Genomic DNA, 20,896 nt, shown 5'->3' with positions numbered 1-20,896 from the left:
TCAGAGTTCAGACCTCAACCCGATTGAAATGCTGTGGCAGGACCTTAAAGTGCCATAAAACATGTTGAGATCTGTGCATATCCTAAAAGGTCCAATTAAGTAAAAATAGTTTGCATAACATTTTTTTAGAAATTCATGGCAAGTATTTTAAAATAATTTTAAAAAATAAGCAGAAATACATAAATAGCCATGCTGTCTTGAGCAGTCTACTCAACCCCCCTTATCAGTGTTTGGACACAGGCATTGTATTTCAACTGAGTTCACAGCTTCTAGGCATGCTCCAGCAGATAATTACTGTGCACTTTTGCATTCTACCAAAGCCACAATAGATACAGATACATCCATAGAAGGAAATAAGTGGGGGGAGTTGAAGTTTTACAATGTGGAAACTTAAAAGAAAGGGTTAATGGCAAGGCACTGCAGTATAAATTTGCAGGTAAAGTAATTAAAGTACATCCTATATAATAAAAGGCCAGGTATGTTTGTCAGGTGCAGTCATGCGCAGTAGAGACTGCACGAGGACAAACATACCTGGCCTTGAGCAGCAGAGGAGTGCGCACTGTGGAAGCTGCCTTTTGGGGGCGTGACGGGGCGTGCCGTGATGGGGGCGTAGCCAGGTGTGACATGAAGGGGCATGGCCGACGGGAGCAGCCATGGTGGCAGCGGCATGGTCAAGTAAGAGAGCAAAACAGAGGGAAGAGAGGAGGGGGAGAGAGACCAAATAAGTGAGTGAGGAGAGACCAAAAGAGAGGGGGGGGGGAAGAGAGAAAGTGAGCAAAACAGAGGGGGGAAAGAGAGGGGAGAGAGAGCAAAAGAGGGGAGAGAGAGAGCAAAAGAGGGGAGAGAGAGCAAAAGAGGGAGAGAGAGAGCAAGAGAGAGCAAAAGAGGGGGGGGAGAGAGAGCAAAAGAGGGGGGGAGAGAGAGCAAAAGAGGGGGGAGAGAGAGCAAAAGAGGGGGGGAGAGAGAGCAAAAGAGGGGGGGGAGAGAGAGAGAGCAAAAGAGGGGGGAGAGAGAGAGCAAAAGAGGGGAGAGAGAGAAGCAAAAGAGGGGAGAGAGAGAAGCAAAAGAGGGGGGAGAGAGAGAGAGCGCAAAAGAGGGGAAAGAGGGGGAGAGCAAAAGAGGGGGGAGAGAGAGCAAAAGAGGGGGGAGAGAGAGCAAAAGAGGGGGGAGAGAGAGCAAAAGAGGGGGGAGAGAGAGCAAAAGAGGGGGGAGAGAGAGCAAAAGAGGGGGGAGAGAGAGCAAAAGACAGGGAGAGAGAGCGCAAAAGAGGGGGAGAGAGAGAGCGCAAAAGAGGGAGAGAGAGCGCGCAAGAGAGCGCAAAAGAGGGGGGAGAGAGAGCGTGCAAAAGAGAAGGGGGAGAGAGCAAAAGAGAAGGGGGAGAGAGAGCACAAAAGAGAAGAGGGAGAAAAAGTGCAAAAGAGGGAGAGAGAGAAAAAGTGCAAAAGAGGGAGAGAGAGAGAGCAAAAAAGAGGGGGGAGAGAGCAAAAGGGGAGGAGAGAGCAAAAGAGGGGGGGAGAGTGCGAGCAAAAGAGGTGGAGAGAGCAAAAGAGGTGGAGAGAGAGCAAAAGAGGTGGAGAGAGAGCAAAAGAGGTGGAGAGAGAGCAAAAGAGGTGGAGAGAGAGAGCAAAAGGGGGGAGAGAGTGCGAGCAAAAGAGGGGGAGAATGCAAAAGAGGAGGGAGGGGGAGAGAGAGAGCAAAAGAGCGGGACAGAGAGCAAAAGAGGGAGAGAGAGAGAGCAAAAGAGGGGGGAGAGAGAGAGAGAGCAAAAGAGGGGGAGAGAGAGCAAAAGAGGGGGAGAGAGAAGCAAAAGAGGGGGGAGAGCAAAAGGGGGGGGGAGAGAGCAAAAGGGGGGGGAGAGAGAGCAAAGGGGGGGGAGAGAGCAAAAGGGGGGGGAGGGAGAGCAAAAGAGGGGGGAGAGAGAGCAAAAGAGGGGGGAGAGAGAGCAAAAGAGGGGGGAGAGAGAGCAAAAGAGGGGGGAGAGAGAGCAAAAGAGGGGGGAGAGAGAGCAAAAGAGAGGGGGAGAGAGCAAAAGGGGGGGAGAGAGAACAAAAGAGGGGGGAGAGAACAAAAGAGGGGGGAGAGAAAGCAAAAGGGGGGGGAGAGAAAGCAAAAGAGGGGGGGAGAGAGAGCAAAAGAGGGGGAGAGAGAGCAAAAGAGGGGGGAGAGAGAGCAAAAGAGGGGGGAGAGAGAGCAAAAGAGGGGGGAGAGAGAGCAAAAGAGGGGGGAGAGAGAGCAAAAGAGAGGGGGAGAGAGCAAAAGGGGGGGAGAGAGAACAAAAGAGGGGGGAGAGAACAAAAGAGGGGGGAGAGAAAGCAAAAGGGGGGGAGAGAAAGCAAAAGAGGGGGGGAGAGAGAGCAAAAGAGGGGGAGAGAGAGCAAAAGAGGGGGCGAGAGAGCAAAAGAGGGGGAGAGAGAGCAAAAGAGGGGGAGAGAGAGCAAAAGAGGGGGAGAGAGAGCAAAATGGGGGGGAGAGAGCAAAATGGGGGGGAGAGAGCAAAATGGGGGGGAGAGAGCAAAATGGGGGGGAGAGAGCAAAATGGGGGGGAGAGAGCAAAATGGGGGGGAGAGAAAGCAAAAGAGGAGGGGAGAGAAAGTAAAAGAGGAGGGGAGAGAAAGCTAAAGAGGGGGGGAAAGAGAGCAAAAGAGGGGGGAGAGAGCAAAAGGGAGAGAGCAAAAGGGAGAGAGCAAAAGAGGGGGGAGAGAGAGAGAGAGCTCAAAAGAGGGGACAGAGAGAGAGCAAAAGAGGGGGGAGAGAGAGAGAGAGAGAGAGCTCAAAAGAGGGGACAGAGAGAGAGCAAAAGAGGGGGGGAGAGCAAAAGAGGGGGGGAGAGCAAAAGAGGGGGGAGAGAGCAAAAGAGGGGGGAGAGAGCAAAAGACAGGGAGAGAGAGCGCAAAAGAGGGGGAGAGAGAGCGCAAAAGAGGGGGAGAGAGAGCGCAAAAGAGAGGTTGGAGAGAGAGCGCGCAAGAGAGCGCAAAAGAGGGGGGAGAGCGCAAAAGAGAAGGGGGAGAGAGAGCGCAAAAGAGAAGAGGGAGAAAAAGTACAAAAGAGGGAGAGAGAGAGAGCACAAGGTGGGGAGAGCAAAAGAGAGGGGGGAGAGAGAGCAAAAGAGAGGGGGAGAGAGAGAGAGCAAAAGAGAGGGGAGAGCAAAAGAGAGGGGGGAGAGAGAGAGCAAAAGAGAGGGGGAAAGAGAGAGAGCAAAAGAGAGGGGGAGAGAGAGAGCAAAAGAGGTGCAGAGAGAGCAAAAGAGGGGAGAGAGAGCAAAAGAGGGGGAGAGAGAAAGCAAAAGGGGGGAGAGAGTGCGAGCAAAAGAGGGGGAGAATGCAAAAGAGGGGGGAGGGGGAGAGAGACCACAAGAGGGGGGGGAGAGCAAAAGAGAGGGGAGAGAGAGAGCAAAAGAGAGGGGGAGAGAGAGAGAGCAAAAGAGAGGGGGAGAGAGAGAGCAAAAGAGGTGGAGAGAGAGCAAAAGAGGGGAGAGAGAGCAAAAGAGGGGGAGAGAGAGAGCAAAAGGGGGGAGAGAGTGCAAGCAAAAGAGGGGGAGAATGCAAAAGAGGGGGGAGGGGGAGAGAGAGCAAAAGAGGGGGGGAGGGGGAGAGAGAGAGAAAAAGAGGGGGGGAGAGAGAGAAAAAGAGGGGGGGAGAGAGAGCAAAAGAGGGGGAGAGAGAGCAAAAGAGGGGGAGAGAGAGCAAAAGAGGGGGAGAGAGAGCAAAAGAGGGGGGGAGAGAGAGCAAAAGAGGGGGGGAGAGAGAGCAAAAGAGGTGGGGGAGAGAGAGCAAAAGAGGGGGAGAGAGCAAAAGAGGGGGGAGAGAGTGAGCAAGGGTTGGAACAGGCTTTAGGACTAGTATTATTATATTTCTTTCATGTAATTGGCAAGAGTCCATGAGCTAGTGACGTATGGGATATACAATCCTACCAGGAGGGGCAAAGTTTCCCAAACCTCAAAATGCCTATAAATACACCCCTCACCACACCCACAATTCAGTTTTTACAAACTTTGCCTCCTATAGAGGTGGTGAAGTAAGTTTGTGCTAAGATTTCTACGTTGATATGCGCTTCTCAGCATTTTGAAGCCCGATTCCTCTCAGAGTACAGTGAATGTCAGAGGGATGTGAAGGGAGTATCACCTATTGAATGCAATGGTTTTTCTCACAGGGATCTATTTCATAGGTTCTCTGTTATCGTTCGTAGAGATTCATCTCCTACCTCCCTTTTCAGATCGACGATATACTCTCATATTCCATTACCTCTACTGATAACCGTTTCAGTACTGGTTTGGCTATCTGCTATATGTGGATGTGTGTCTTTTGGTAAGTATGTTTTCATTGCTTAAGACACTCTCAGCTATGGTTTGGCACTTTATGTATTTATATAAAGTTCTAAATATATGTATTGTACTTATATTTGCCATGATTCAGGTTTTCAGTATATTTCCTTTTGCAGACTGTCCGTTTCATATCTGGGAAATGCATTTTTTAGGAAAATGTATTTCTTACCTGGGGGTTAGTCTCTTTTTTTCAAATTGACCGTCTTTTAATTTTGCAGGCAGAATTAGGCTCGCGAGGGCGCAAAATGCCAAGGTTTATTGCGTCATTCTTGGCGCAAGATTTTTTTGGCGCAAAGTTACTTTCGTTGACGCAAATTTGTCATTTCCGGCATCTTAGCTAATAATTTTATTTGTGATGCCATTTTTGATATCATCAAAATTGATGTCAAGTCTATGTCTTCAGCTATTTTAGCTAGAAGAGCTTTGTGGCTTACATCTTGGAATGCTGACATGACTTCTAAGTCCAGATTGCTATCTCTTTCTTTCCAAGGTTATTTGGTTCTCAGTTGGATTCAATAATTTCAACTGTCACTGGGGGGAAGGGAGTTTTTTTGCCTCAGGATAAAAGACCTAAGGATAAATCTAAAGCTTCTAACTGTTTTTGTTCCTTTTCGACAAAATAAGGAACAGAAATCTAATCCTTCCCCCAAGGAATCGGTTTCCAATTGGAAGCCTTCCTCAAATTGGAATAAATCAAAGCCATTTAAGAGATCAAAGCCAGTCCCCAAGTCCGCATGAAGGTGCGGCCGTCATTCCAGCTCAGCTGGTAGGGGGAAGACTAAAATTTTTCAAAGATGCTTGGACCAATTCAGTTCAAAATCAATGGATTCAGAGTATTGTCTCTCAGGGGTACAGAATAGGATTCAGAGTAAGACCGCCTGTGAGAAGATTTTTTCTCTCACGAATTCCAGCAAACCCAGTAAAGGCTCAGGCTTTTCTGAAGTGTGTTTCAGACCTAGAGTTATCAGGGGTAATCATGCCAGTTCCGTTTCAGGAACACGGTCTGGGGTTTTATTAAAATCTATTCATTGTCCCAAAGAAAGAAAATTAATTCAGACCAGTTCTGGATCTGAAAATTTTGAATTGTTATGTAAGAGTACCAACTTTCAAAATGGTGACAATAAGGACTATTCTGCCTTTTGTTCAACAAGGGCATTATATGTCCACAATAGACTTACAGGATGCATATTGTCATATTCCGATTCATCCAGATCATTATCAGTTTCTGAGATTCTCTTTTCTAGATAAACATTACCAATTTGTCGCTCTTCCTTTTGGCCTAGCGACTGCTCCAAGAATCTTTTCAAAGGTTCTCTGTGCCCTACTCTCTGTAATCAGAGAACAAGGTAATGCAGTGTTTCCTTATTTGGACGATATCTTGGTACTAGCTCAGTCATTACATTCTGCAGAATCTCACATGAATCAACTAGTGTTGTTTCTTCAAAGACATGGTTGGAGGATCAATATACCAAAAAGTTCCTTGATTCCTCAGACAAGGGTCACCTTTTTAGATTTCCAGATAGATTCAGTGTCCATGACTCTCTCTAACAGACAAGAGACAATTAAAATTGGTTTCAACTTGTCGAAACCTTCAGTCTCAATCATTCCCTTCAGTGGCTATGTGCATGGAAGTTTTAGGTCTCATGACTGCAGCATCGGACGCAATCCCCTTTGCTCGTTTTCATATGAGACCTCTCCAACTTTGTATGCTGAATCAATGGTGCAGGGATTATACAAGGATATCACAATTAATATCCTTAAATCCTAATATTCGACTATCTCTGACTTGGTGGTTAAATCACTATCGTATAGTTCTAGGGGCCTCTTTGGTTCATCCAACCTGGACTGTGATCACAACAGATGCGAGTCTTTCAGGTTGGGGAGCTGTTTGGGGATCTCTGACAGCACAAGGAGTTTGGAAATCTCAAGAGGCGAGATTACCAATCAATATTTTAGAACTCCGTGCAATTTGCAGGGCTCTTCAGACTTGGCTTCTGTTGAAGAGAGAACCGTTCATTTGCTTTTAGACAGACAATATCACAGCTGTGGCATATGTCAACCATCAGGGTGGGACTCACAGTCCCCTAGTTATGAAAGAAGTATCTTGAATACTTTCATGGGCGGAATCCAGCTCTTTTCTAATTTCTGCAGTACATATCCCAGGTGTAGACAATTGGGAAGCGGATTATCTCAGCCGTCAGATTTTACATCTGGGGGAGTGGTCCCTCCATCCAGATGTGTTTTCTCAGATTGTTCAGATGTGGGGTCTTCCAGAAATAGATCTGATGGCTTCTCATGTAAACAAGAAACTTCCCAGGTACCTGTCCAGGTCCAGTGATCTTCAGGCGTAAGCAGTGGATGAGTTGACACTTCCATGGTGTTACCAACCTGCTTATATTTTCCCGCCTCTAGTTCTTCTTCCAAGAGTGATCTCCAAAATCATCATGGAACAGTTGTTTGTATTGCTGGGAGCTCCAGCATGACCTCACAGGTTTTGGTATGTGGATCTTGTTCGAATGTCCAGTTGCCAACCTTGACCTTTTCCATTAAGGCCGGACGTTCTGTCTCAAGGTCCGTTTTTCCATCAGGATCTCAAATCATTAAATTTGAAGGTATGATAATTGAACGCCTAGTACTTAGTCATAGAGGTTTCTCTGACTCAGTGATTAATACTATGTTGCAGGCTCGTAAATCTGTTTCTAGAAAGATTTATTATCGAGTTTGGAAGACTTATATTTCATGGTGTTCTTCTCATAAATTTGCTTGGCATTCTTTCAGAATTCCAAGAATTTTACAGTTTCTTCAGGATGGTTTGGATAAAGGTTTGTCTGCAAGTTCCTTGAAGGGACAAATCTCTGCTCTTTCTGTCTTATTTCACAGAAAGATTGCTTAGTTTCCGGATATTCACCGTTTTGTACAGGCTTTGGTTCGTATCAAGCCTGTCATTGAATCAAACTCTCCTCCTTGGAGTCTTAAAGGGACACTGTAGCCAAATTTTTTCTTTTGTGATTCAGATTGAGCATGAAATTTTAAGCAACTTTCTAATTTACTCCTATTATCAAATTTTCTTCATTCTCTTGGTATCTTTATTTGAAATGCAAGAATGTAAGTTTAGATGCCGGCCCATTTTTGGTGAACAACCTGGGTTGTCCTTGCTGATTGGTGGATAAATTCATCCACCAATAAAAAAGTGCTGTCCAGAGTACTGAAACCAAAAAAAAGCTTAGATGCCTTCTTTTTCAAATAATGATAGCAAGAGAACGAAGAAAAATTGAAAATAGGAGTAAATTAGAAAGTTGCTTAAAATTTCATGCTCAATCTGAATCACAAAAGAAAAATTTTGGTTACAGTGTCCCTTTAATTTGGTTTTGAAGGCTTTACAGGCTCCTCCATTTGAGCCTATGCATTCTTTGGACATTAAACTACATTCTTGAAAAGTGTTGTTCCTTTTGGCCATCTCTTCTGCTAGAAGAGTTTCTGAATTATCTGCTTATTCTTGTAAATCTCCTTTTCTGATTTTTCATCAGGATAAGGCGGTTTTGTGGACTTCATTTAAATTCTTACCTAAGGTTGTGAATTCGAACAACATTAATAGAGAAATTGTTGTCCCTTCCTTGTGTCCTAATCCTAAGAATTCTTTGGAGAAATCCTTACATTCTTTGGATGTGGTAAGAGCTTTGAAATATTATGTTGAAGCTACTAAAGATTTCAGGAAGACTTCTAGTCTATTTAATATATATTCTGGTTCTAGGAAAGGTCAGAAGGCTTCTGCCGTTTCCTTGGCATCGTGGTTAAAGCTTTTGATTCATCAAGCTTATTTGGAGTCGGGTCAAGCCCCGCCTCAGATAATTATAGTTCATTCTACTAGATCAGTCTCCACTTCGTGTGCTTTTAAGAATGAAGCTTCAGTTGATCAGATTTGCAAAGCAGCAACCTGGTGGTCTTTGCATAGATTTACTAAATTCTACCGTTTTGATGTATTCGCTTCTTCGGAAGCAGTTTTTGGTAGAAAAGTTCTTCAGGCAGCAGTTTGTTTGATTCTTCTGCTTATGTTTTAAATTTTTTCTTTTCATTTCTTGAGAATTAACTTATATTTTGGGTTGTGAATTATTTTTTTCAGCGAAACATTGCTGTTTTTATTTTTATCCCTCCCTCTCTAGTGACTCTTGCATTGAGTTCACATCTTGGGTATTGCTATCCCATACGTCACTAGCTCATGGACTCTTGCCAATTACATGAAAGAAAAGATAATTTATGTAAGAACTTACCTGATAAATTAATTTCTTTCATATTGGCAAGAGTCCATGAGGCCCACCCTATTTTATGGTGGTTATGATTTTTTTGTATAAAGCACAATTATTTCCAAATTCCTTTGTTGATGCTTTTTACTCCTTTCTTTATCACCCCACTACTTGGCTATTCGTTAAACTGAATTGTGGGTGTGGTGAGGGGTGTATTTATAGGCATTTTGAGGTTTGGGAAACTTTGCCCCTCCTGGTAGGATGCCTGCAAACCTCAATGAGCTGAAGTAACGTTGTAAAGAAGAGTGGGACAAAATTCCTCAACGATGTGAGACTGATAAAGTCAAAGAAAAAAACGACTGCTGCTAAAGGTGGCTCTACAAGCTATTGAATCATAAGGTGTACTTAGTTTTTCACACCTGGCTTCTCCATTTTGGCTTTATTTTTGTTAAAGGGACAGTCTACAATAGATTTTGTTATCGTTTTAAAAGATAGATAATCCCTTTATTACCCATTCCCCAGTTTTGCATAACCAACACAGTTATATTAATATTTTTAATATAATTAGCTTTTTTTAAGCAATGTCTTGGCCTGTTGTAGTTTAAGGAACATGAAAGTCAAAACTGCATTTTCATTAATCAAATTGAGAATTCAGCAAAGCAAAAGAGAAAAAGGTAACATTTTTCTTTTCTATTGAACACCATATCTACATATGCTCAGAAGTGTGCAAGAACCGTGAGCACTAAATAACAGCAACAATGTGCAACACTGTTACAAACACTGCTGATATCTAGTGCTCAACAATGACTAACAATGTTATAAATTATTGCAAACTCTGCTGCCATATAGTGCTAATGAAACATATATGCTTCTGAGCCTACATAGGTATCCTTTTCAACAAAGGATCCCAAGAAAATTAAGTCACTTAATTTAAAAGTTAACTGGATTTTTTTTTCTGCATGATCTTTTATTTTGACTTTCATGTTCCTTTAAGATGCACTTAAAGTAAAAAAATGTTGCTGCAATTTTATTTTTATGTCAATTTATTAATATTATATATATATATATATATATATATATATATATTCTATGGATTATTTAGAATTTTTTACAGTATGTATAATAATTTTTAATTATTATTAATATTTTTAATATCATATATTTAATATTTCAATAATGTGCATTGAAGTTAGCAATTCAGGTGTGCTAAGTCATAAAACCCAAAGCGTGTTACTTGTATTTTACATTCCTATGTTATTCACATAGAAAAAAAAAATTATATAATTTTGATCACAGACTCTGCTGAAAAAAATAAATGTCTGTGGTTGGATTATACAATTCAGTCATATACAGCAGAATGCCCAGAGGAAATGACGTTTCCGCCAATTGTCCTATAAATCAATTCTTGTGACACGTGAAACTAAAATGGAATATGTATCTTAAAAAGATTACACGAGTATTAGAAACTGTGCTGCTGTTCATTGTGAAAAATACATTATAAACACGAGCAGGTCAAGAATCCATGTATATGCAAAGGTCAACACTACATATCCTCTGCAAGCTATCACATTATACTAGAAGATATTAATATAAAGAAAAGCATCCTGCAGCTATAATTGGGCAGAAAATATTCTACTACTGAAAGCTAAGATTATGACAGCAGTTAGTCTTGTCAGCTGCAGACTCAAGCCCAGATTGGCTCCTCCAAATAAGGGAAGTGGTGGGTGGAGTTTGGCTTTTTAAAAATAATTACAGCAAACGATGTTAATTTGTTTTAAAAATGTTTAGACTTGGCTGGTATGTTATCCTGTAGCAAGACAACAGAAAATATTCACTTAATGATTTCTATCTGCATAGAAGTGGATCCTTTACACAGCAACATATATACAAACTATATAGCAGCAAGACCAAAAATTACCTTGTGCCTTTAAAGGGACATTCCAGCCCAAATGGGAATCCACATGTATACATTTCAGTTTTGAATAGAAAGTTTTGTAATATACATGCATTAGCAAAAATGCTTCTAATGAAAGTTATAGCTGTTTCAAAAGTGTATTTAAGTATGCACCGTGCACCAGCATTATATACACAGCACTTGCTCAGAGACCCTATGGTGTTTGTACCATCTGGTAATGGCTCAATTTACTAATTGCTGACATGATTACAAGCCTCCCTGCTGCTCCTGGCAACTGCAGTATTGAAAAAGGTTGGTGCACTGAGAATATCTAGCAATGCTTCACATGCACGTGCAGAGAAAAATGGTTACACTAAAACGGTAATAACTTTTACTAGAAGCATTTTAGCCAATGCATGTATATTGCAAATATATTTATATTCAAATATATAATTAATAAATGTGCATTTAAATTTTGACTGAAATGTCCCTTTAATTTTATCAAATTAACAACTATTGGTTGTGCAAAAACTGCCAATACAATGCCCCCTGCATAATCTCTTACCTGAGTGAGTTTGTCCAGCTCCCCCAACCAGGCCCCAAACATCTTATCCAGATCCTGATCTTCTTTGTCACTGTCCTCCTCAGCTCCATGATCCAGATCCTCATCAGATAACTGCTCCATCTGAAAAATAAAGGAAATGTATGGGATAGAATTAAATTACTACAAAACATGGTGAGATTTTACAAAGGAAAACATTTCAAGTTATATCAGTCACATGAACCATCAATCTCAACATTTATCCATTTAGGTGATACCATTTGTAATTTTTGGAAAGGTACAATATTTTCTACAGTATTGACTTGAATATCCTCTTCATCGGTAGGTTTTAATTCTTATACACATGAAAGAACCTTATAGTATTCAAATTATAGTCTGCAGAAATGCATTCACATGACATTAGCAAAATGCTTCTTGTAAAAATGATTCGTTTTTCAATGTCACACCTTTTCAGAGAGCTGGTGATGGTGTGTATTGCATTGGTGAAGATAATGGGCTAGATTTATCAAGCCCTTTTCTCCACTTTAACTTTAGGTTCGCACAAAGGAACCTGCAGTCACGATTTATCAAGCAGCGGTCATCAGACCGCTGTTTCCCAGCCCTATTCTCCACCTCTTGTGTGGAGAATTTAAATCTACCCAGTTTCTTCCAACTGGACAGATTGACAGCTCCTGCCCACGCATGATTGGCTGTGCGTGGACAGGGGGCGGGGTTGCACACGAGCGCAAAGGAGTGCTCGTGTGCAATAGTAAATGCGGGCAGCGGATTTCTGCCCGCCAGAGACGAAGCCGTGCGGACAGGGGTGAATATGTACACCCTGTCTGCCAGTGTTTGATAAATTGAGCCCAATGTGTCATGCAAGCCACTGCTGACTCTTTAAGAAGGTGTGGTGCATTGAATGCTGGTGCATGGGGCACTTACAGCATATATGTGCATGCTGCTTAAAACAGTAATAATGTTTACTAGAAGGATTTTTACTCAGAGTATATTGCAAAAATGTTTGTTTAAAATTGAAATGCACCGATGCACATTTCATTTTTGACCGTTTTATCCCTTTAAGCATGAATATTGTTTTTGCAAAAATTCTGATTATATAGAGGGGCAGTTTGACAAACTTATACAATGGGGTCAGTCATAGATTTGTAGGAGTCTGTAGAGCTAAAATAAAGCAATCTGTAAATTAATCTAAAACTCAAGAAGAAGAAGTCACATTTTGGAAAAAGTGACTGATTTGTCAGACCCTACATACAGACGTGAAAACATTTATACAAGTCTTTTCTCTTGCTCATACAAGCAGTAACAGTGCAAAGCCTGAAGAAATTAAAATGCACTATACCGCAGTTAAGGGTAGTGAAGTGTTCTATGTCAAACATCAAAGCTTTACAGAATAATAAACCTCAAATACACTTCCTGTTTTAGAGGTTTCTGGTGGAGACCAATAAAAGCCACATATATTAGAGGTTTTATCAAATCTATTTAACCATATACCACACACACACACAAACAAGATACATCTCTGTTTACCCCATACACAGTATAGAATGGTAGTAAATGTTAATAAGTCCCAAGATATGACCAAGAAATGTCACACACTAGCTAGTCAAGCATTTTGTTTATCCTGTCATTTTCTTTTTATAGATATTTTTGTGTGGCTGTTCTCGTCTTAAACATACTGATTTTAGAGATAACAACCTTTTGAAATAACTTGTGGATATTAATATATGAATTCAAAGGCTGCAGCTTCACATTATGGGACCGGTTAAACCAATTTATTTTATGGAATAGAGCAATATCAATTAGAAATGAAAAAGCAAAAAAAAATAAACAAAAAGCTACTTTAAATCGGGTTCAACACAGAAAAGATACAAGGCAGTACAAGATAATCAATGTACAAGACCAGCACAATTCTGAGTTTTATTGCACAACTATCCACATCTGCTATTACAGCACAAATGATAATCAACTTCAAGAGAATGAAAAGTGCAGTGTTCAATCAGTGGTATTTTTGATGCAGAATGCTGACAAAGCAATCAGTGGTGGAAAGTTACTTCCTTCAGTAAAGGCGTATCCTCTAAACAAAAACAGACTGCAAAATAATGTGCTCTCTCTTTCACATTAGGATATAAACGCATCATAATAAATGCCTAGGCAGCATCTTTACTAGAAACCCACAATTATGTCTAGCTCTCCATTAAAAAAGATATTTTAACATGATAAAATCACCCAAGACTTAAAGGGAAAGAAAGGTTAAAATTGAAATGTGCATGATACATTGCAATTTTAAATAGAAGCATTTTTGCAATTTACATTCATTAGCAGAAATGCTTTTAGTAAAAGTTATAACTGGTTTTCAGTGGCATACGCACATATTCTGAGCGGGCCCGTGCACCAGTTGTCAAACAGTACACATTCTCAGAGTCAGCAGTGGTTTGTATGACACAAATTAAGAGTCATAAAATCCAAAACATTTCTTTCATTATTGAGATAGAGTGTAAAATAATAATAAAAAAAAATAGAAAATACATTTTTACAAATTTACTTCTAATCATTTTTTTTTCTTGTTAAAAAAAAAAAAAAGGAGGAAGTTGTAGGAGAGTGCACATTACTGGAGCAATATATGACAGCAGTTTTATACATTTGCAAGAACAGTAGATGGCAGCAGTGTTTCCTGTCATGTACTGCCCCACAAATGTGCACACTACCTGTCAACATATCTCTTCAACAAAGAATACCATGAGAAATAAGTAAATCTGATAAAAGAAGAAAATTTAAAAAAACATTACTAAAGTTGTTTGCTTCATCTGAATTGCGAATTAAACTTTTGGGTTTCATGTCCCTTTAAGTATTTACAAAAACTTTGCAAACTACCTGCAGCTCTCTGGGGACGTGCTGTACGTCACTCCAGCGAAGCTTTGCATTGAGAGCCTAGTGATCTGAGGCTTGTGTATAGCTGCTCACGACGCACAGTTGATGTTTGCTTCCAGAGGCAGTGGGGAACTCTAGTGAGTAATGCAACCAATGGTAGGCGACTTTACATGCTAAAAGCTTCAGCACACTGCAGCCCACTCTGTGAGTTTGCGTGGTTTATCACTTCATGGCTGGGCTATTGTTGCTCTAAGACAATTCACAGGGAAAAATCTAGTAGGGCAGAAATCTCACAAACTGACTTATGACAGCGCCACTTTAAAGTCACTGAGTTCTTCGGTATGACCCATTGTACTGCTAATGTTTGTCTTTGGAAATTTCATGGATATTTGCTGGATTTTGTACACTTGCTAGCAAAGGGTGTGGCTTAAACACCTGAACTCATTAATAAGTAGGGGTGTCCACATACTGTATCGTTCCCTAGTTGGCTTTAGCAGATAACTGCAATACACTGCACGTTATACTAGCATTATAGCTAGCCTTGTTGTCTGCAGACCCAAGCACAGATTAGCTCCTCTAAATAAGACAAAAGGATGGTGGAGTTACCGCTATCGAATATCGAGAAATAATTGCACCAAACAAGATGCTTTGTTTAAAAAAAAAAAAAAAAAAGTTTAGACTTGACTGATATGTTATTCTATAGCAACACAACAGATTTGCCTTGTAATTATATAACATTAGCTTAGCACCAACTTTATCCATCAAAGTGTATCAGATATTTTATTACAAAGTTCAATTTTCCAGAACGCTGCTAATGGCTCTGAGTGGGTCTTTTTTTCCCTAAGCGCATCGCGGGCACGCCGTCAAGTCACAGCACGCCCAATCGCGCCATTAAATTAAATGTAGCGGGAGCGAGCTACATTCAGTTTAATGGCGCGATCAGGCGCGCTGTGACTAGACGGCGTGCCTGCTATGCACTTAGGAAAAAAAAAGACCCACTCAGTAGAGCCAGGAGCGGCGTTCTGGGAAATTTATCTTTGTAATAAAATATCTCTGATATACTTTGATGGATAAAGTTGGCGCTAAGCTAATGTTATATACTTCTGCACAATGTGCAGAGTTATATAACATTATTTTGTAGGTTCAGTCAATGAGGATTACAAGGCAGTACACAAATGATACAGCTGTATTTGTTTCAATTTACATTTAAAAAAGCTTTAACTTTGTTTTTTACTACACATTTTTTCATGTTTAAATGCTGCTCTTTCATATAGACAATATATATATATATATATATATATATATATATATATATATATATATATATACACAATTAAGTAAGGTGTCCCCCTTTAACTAAATGCATTTAACTCTGGTTTACATTTCTACCTGGAACAACATAATAATGTTTGAAAAAAAATCGGATTCCATTACAAGAATCTTTCCATCATTATCCAAGCAGCACCCCCCATGACCTGTGACTTGTCACAAAATGTCAAAAACTATACAGATTCCTATACATAAGCTTTATGTATTTTTCCAGTAACCTCTCTCATTCCCCATGTAAGGACATTTGCTTCTTCTGAAACGAAACTTGTGTGAGCCTGTTTTGAGTCAAACATGACAAATACATGACACAACTAAATGCCTTTTGTAAGGGAGGCACTCAAAATCCCTAAACTCAAAATCCCTAATACCATAAAACAGAATCTTGAAATCCAGAAAGATCATAATCTCCATAGTCTAAAATCCAGAAAATCAAAATGCAGAAAGAACAAAATCCCTAAATTATAAAATCCCATAAATGCACAATCCATAAAATTAAAAAAACCCTATAGATACGATGTGCTGTGGTGTCCCCCTTGTAAACCTCATTCCCCAAGGTTCACTTGGGGTGGATGCCAGAAGATCGGTGGGGTGCCCTTTGAACCCCCCAGGCAGAGACAAAAAGGTAGAGAAGATGGGGACATCACAGGACATCGTATCTATAGGGATTTTTAAGTTTAGGGATTTTGCATTTTAGGGATTCTATAATTTAGGGATTTTGTTCTTTCAGCATTTTGATTTTCAGGATTTTAGACATTAGGAATTATGATATTTCTGGATTTCAAGATTCTATTTTATGGTATTATGGATTTTGATATAGACCCCTTATGTAACACCCTAGACGTATGTGTGGATATTTTCTTGGCACACTTTGGGCCCCTTAGTACCAATTGAGCATTGTTTAAATGCCACGGCCAACCTGAGTATTGTTGCTGACCTTGTCATCCCTTTATAACTACAGTGTACCCATCTTCTGATAGCTATTTCCAGCAGATGAATGCACCATGTCACAAAGCTCAAATCATTTAAAACTGGTTTCTTTAACATGACAAAGGCCTCCACAGTCTCCAGATCTCAATCCAATAGAGCACCTTTGGGATGTGGTGGAGATTCGCATCATGGATGTGCATCCGAAAAATCTGCAGCAACTGCGTGATGCTATCTTGTCAATATGGATCAAAATCTCTGAGGAATGTTTCCAACACCTTGTTGAATTTATGCCACAAAGAATTAAAGGTATAGATATCATGCGTGCACCTAACTATAATATATTTATTTTTTTACCGGAGATCCTGAATAAAAACATTTAACTTGTCTGTTTAAAATGTCACTTTATTTTTTTAGACCCTAGTAAGTATTGAATATATTATAAACTCATTCCCTTGTATTTACGGACATAGCATAATGCTGCTTATGAAACCACAATTTAACAAACATATCTTCAGTCATAATTTTCTTTCATATAATCAAAAACAGGATGCTGCAGGTTTACAGGCCTTCAAACTGTTGCCTAACACCTACATGCTCCCAACCCCAAACTTATATGATCTCAAACTGGAAGCTATTCCTCAACACGTATAAGGGCATAATGGTCAAAACTGAAATGTACATGAGGGCAATTAAATTTTGAATAGATGTATTTTTGGCAAAAATCACCTTGTAAATATATTTTCTGCAGTTTGCCAGTAAATTAACATAGAGTATTGAAAATTATTAAAACAGATTAAAGGGAAACCAACCTAACAAAAAAACTTTCATGATTCAGATAGTGCATGTAGTTTTAAAGAAAATGTAAATATTCTTCCACTAGCAAACCGTATAGCCATAGAGTTACTAGCTCCTACTGAGCGTGTGCAAAAGTGTATACATATAGGTGTCTGATTGGCTGATGACCATCACATGATAAAGGGAAATGGAGAGAAAAAAAACTGACACTAGTCAAGAAAACAAATCTGCTGCTCATTTGAATGTTTCGGTTATAAAAATAGCTTTCTCTTAGTATCCTTTATTAAAGAGCATATTATTTGATGCTGTGTTGTAACAATAACAATATGCTCAGAATGTGTTCCAGAGACTGGTATTGTCAATATTATGGGGCAGGTGTAATGGAAAAAAATCTAGTGTGTGATAAAATCACACTGGAGGGGGCGCAAAATAGTATACAATTAAATGGTGGTAATTATTAACCCACAAAAACAATCTACAATTTAAACAAGCTAATATTATCTTGTTAGATAAAAAATATATCAATATATGGTTATCTTTATGTAAATCCCTTTTGGAATCAATAGAAAGAAAAAGTATTTTTGGATTAGGCTGATAGCTGGCGGTGGCTGCCTCCTCTTCACCGGATGATCCAGGTAAGAACTAGGAAAAATAGAAAACAACAGAGGGGCGCCTCATGTGTAGTATTGTCTGGATGAAGACATATAAAATGTAACAGAATAGCCAAATGAGTACTCACATACTCCAGGAGCACACTTATGTGCTGGTAGAGGCAGGCTGTAGATTTAGGTGGGTGTAACAGCTCACCCGTTCAGGGATACTTCCAATGCTGTGGTGCTGCAACAGGTGTGATAAAACAGAGAGCACTATATGTGCAGACCATTAAAGATGAAACATAGGTGTGTGCTTGATAGTATAAAGTGGGTACTCACATACTCCAAAAGCACACCAATGTGCTGGTAGAGGCAGGCTGCAGATTCAAGCAGGTGTGGCAGCTCACCCAAACAAACGGTCTTTTAGGCATTAGTGCAGTAGGAACAAAGGCATACTTTATGCTTCTCAGTAGCTGTGCACAAAGAGCATGATGTCCCTTTGCAGGGATTGTAGGCTGAAGGTAGGAAATGAGATCCACTCCAAAAATAAAAGTTGCAAATATTTATTAAAAACAAAAAGTTAAAAAACAACACCAAGGTTGTTATAAAGAGTGGATTACAGGGTCACCCAGTTGGCCCCAATAATTGCAACGCGTTTCTCGGTTAGCAAACCGTTTCATCAACGGTGAAGTTGAAATACAGGACTCTCTGAAAACATGTGGTGTGGCTGTTTCAAAATGCACAATGAGGCACTTGAAGAAAGATGGGCTGCATGGTCGAGTCACCAGAAGAAAGCCATTACTACGCAAATGCCACAAAGTATCCCGCTTAGAATACGCCAAACAGCACAGAGACAAGCCTCAAACCTTCTGGCACAAAGTCATTTGGAGTGATGAGACCAAAAACATAATTTATGTAAGAACTTACCTGATAAATTAATTTCTTTCATATTAGCAAGAGTCCATGAGCTATTGACGTATGGGATATACATTCCTACCAGGAGGGGCAAAGTTTCCCAAACCTCAAAATGCCTATAAATACACTCCTCACCACACCCATAATTCAGTTTAACGAATAGCCAAGAAGTGGGGTGATAAGAAAGGAGCGAAAGCATCAAAATAAGGAATTGGAATAATTGTGCTTTATACAAAAAAATCATAACCACCACAAAAAAGGGTGGGCCTCATGGACTCTTGCTAATATGAAAGAAATGAATTTATCAGGTAAGTTCTTACATAAATTATGTTTTCTTTCATGTAATTAGCAAGAGTCCATGAGCTAGTGACGTATGGGATAATAAATACCCAAGATGTGGAACTTCCACGCAAGAGTCACTAGAGAGGGAGGGATAAAATAAAGACAGCCAATTCCGCTGAAAAATAATAATAATCCACAACCCTAAACAAAAGTTTTAATCTTAATAATGAAAAAAACTGAAATCATAAACAGAAGAATCAAACTGAAACAGCTGCCTGAAGTACTTTTCTACCAAAAACTGCTTCAGAAGAAGAAAACACATCAAAATGGTAGAATTTAGTAAAAGTATGCAAAGAAGACCAAGTTGCTGCTTTGCAAATCTGATAAACAGAAGCTTCATTCCTAAACGCCCAGGAAGTAGAAACTGACCTAGTAGAATGAGCCGTAATTCTTTGAGGCGGGATTTACCCGACTCTACATAAGCATGATGGATCAAAGACTTTAACCAAGATGCCAAAGAAATGGCGGAGGCGTTCTGACCATTTCTGGACCCAGAAAAGATAACAAATAGACTAGAAGTCTTTCTAAAATCTTTAGTAGCTTCAACATAATATTTCAAAGCTCTTACTACATCCAAAGAATGTAAAGATCTCTCCTTTGAATTCTTAGGATTAGGACACAATGAAGGAACAACAATTTCTCTACTAATGTTGTTAGAATTCACAACTTTAGGTAAAAATTTAAATGAAGTCCGCAACACTGCCTTATCCTGATGAAAAATCAGAAAAGGAGATTCACAAGAAAGAGCAGATAACCCAGAAACTCTTCTAGCAGAATAGATGGCCAAAAGGAACAGAACTTTCCAAGAAAGTATTTTAATGTCCAGAGAATGCATAGGTTCAAACGGAGGAGCTTGTAAAGCCCTCAGAACCAAATTAAGACTCCAAGGAGGAGAGATTGACTTAATGACAGGTTTGATACGAACCAAAGCCTGTACAAAACAATGAATATCAGGAAGATTAGCAATCTTTCTGTGAAAAAGAACAGAAAGAGCAGAGATTTGTCCTTTCAAGGAACTTGCAGACAAACCTTTATCCAAACCATCCTGAAGAAACTGTAAAATTCTAGGAATTCTGAAAGAATGCCAGGAGAATTTATGAGAAGAACACCAAGAAATGTAAGTCTTCCAGACTCGATAATAAATCTTCCTAGACACAGATTTACGAGCATGTAACATAGTATTAATTACTGAGTCAGAGAAACCTCTATGACTAAGAATCAAGCGTTCAATTTCCATACCTTCAAATTTAATGATTTGAGATCCTGATGGAAAAAAGGGCCTTGAGATAGAAGGTCTGGTCTTAACGGAAGAGTCCAAGGTTTGCAACTGGCCATCCGAATGAGATCCGCATACCAAAACCTGTGAGGCCATGCTGGAGCCACCAGCAGCACAAACGAACGTTCCATTAGAATTTTGGAAATCACCTTTGGAAGAAGAACTAGAGGCGGAAAGATATAGGCAGGATGATAAATCCAAGGAAGCGACAACGCGTCCACTGCCTCCGCCTGAGGGTCCCTGGATCTGGACAGATACCTAGGAAGTTTCTTGTTTAGATGAGAGGCCATCAGATCTATTTCTGGAAGTCCCCAGATTTGAACAATCTGAAAAAATACCTCTGGGTGAAGGGACTATTCGCCCGGATGTAACGTCTGGCGAATGAGATAATCCGCTTCCCAATTGTCTACACCTGGGATGTGAACCGGAGAGATTAGACAGGAGCTGGATTCCGCCCATACAAGTATCCGAGATACTTCTTTCATAGCCTGAGGACTGTGAGTCCCACCTTGATGATTGACATATGCCACATTTGTGACATTGTCTGTCTGAAAACAAATAAACGATTCTCTCTTCAGAAGAGGCCAGAACTGAAGAGCTCTGAAAATCGCACGGAGTTCCAAAATGTTGATTGGTAATCTCGCTTCCTGAGATTCCCAAACCCCCTGCGCTGTCAGAGATCCCCATACAGCTCCCCAACCTGACAGACTCGCATCTGTTGAGATCACAGTCCAGGTTGGACGAACAAAAGAAGCCCCTTGGACTAAACAATGGTGATCTATCCACCACGTCAGAGAGTGTTGTACATTGGGATTTAAGGATATTAATTGTGATAT

The 20,896-nt window shown here is 40.2% G+C and overlaps 1 protein-coding gene across 3 annotated transcripts in view; it reads right to left on the bottom strand.

Annotated features, from left to right (window-relative positions):
• The window catches only part of RAPH1 (Ras association (RalGDS/AF-6) and pleckstrin homology domains 1), a 389,631-nt gene that overhangs the window by 153,157 nt on the left and 215,578 nt on the right, over nt 1–20,896 (bottom strand). For all 3 annotated transcript variants that reach the window (XM_053698663.1, XM_053698661.1, XM_053698662.1), the window contains exon 2: nt 11,022–11,141. In XM_053698663.1, coding sequence (XP_053554638.1) covers nt 11,022–11,141 — 120 coding nt within the window. The remainder of the gene's footprint in view (nt 1–11,021; nt 11,142–20,896) is intronic.

Source organism: Bombina bombina, chromosome 1, assembly GCF_027579735.1.
Source record: "Bombina bombina isolate aBomBom1 chromosome 1, aBomBom1.pri, whole genome shotgun sequence".
Lineage (NCBI taxonomy): Eukaryota > Metazoa > Chordata > Amphibia > Anura > Bombinatoridae > Bombina > Bombina bombina.
The sequence above is the reverse complement of the archived record's forward strand: the minus strand, read 5'-3'. Positions and strand labels throughout refer to the sequence as shown.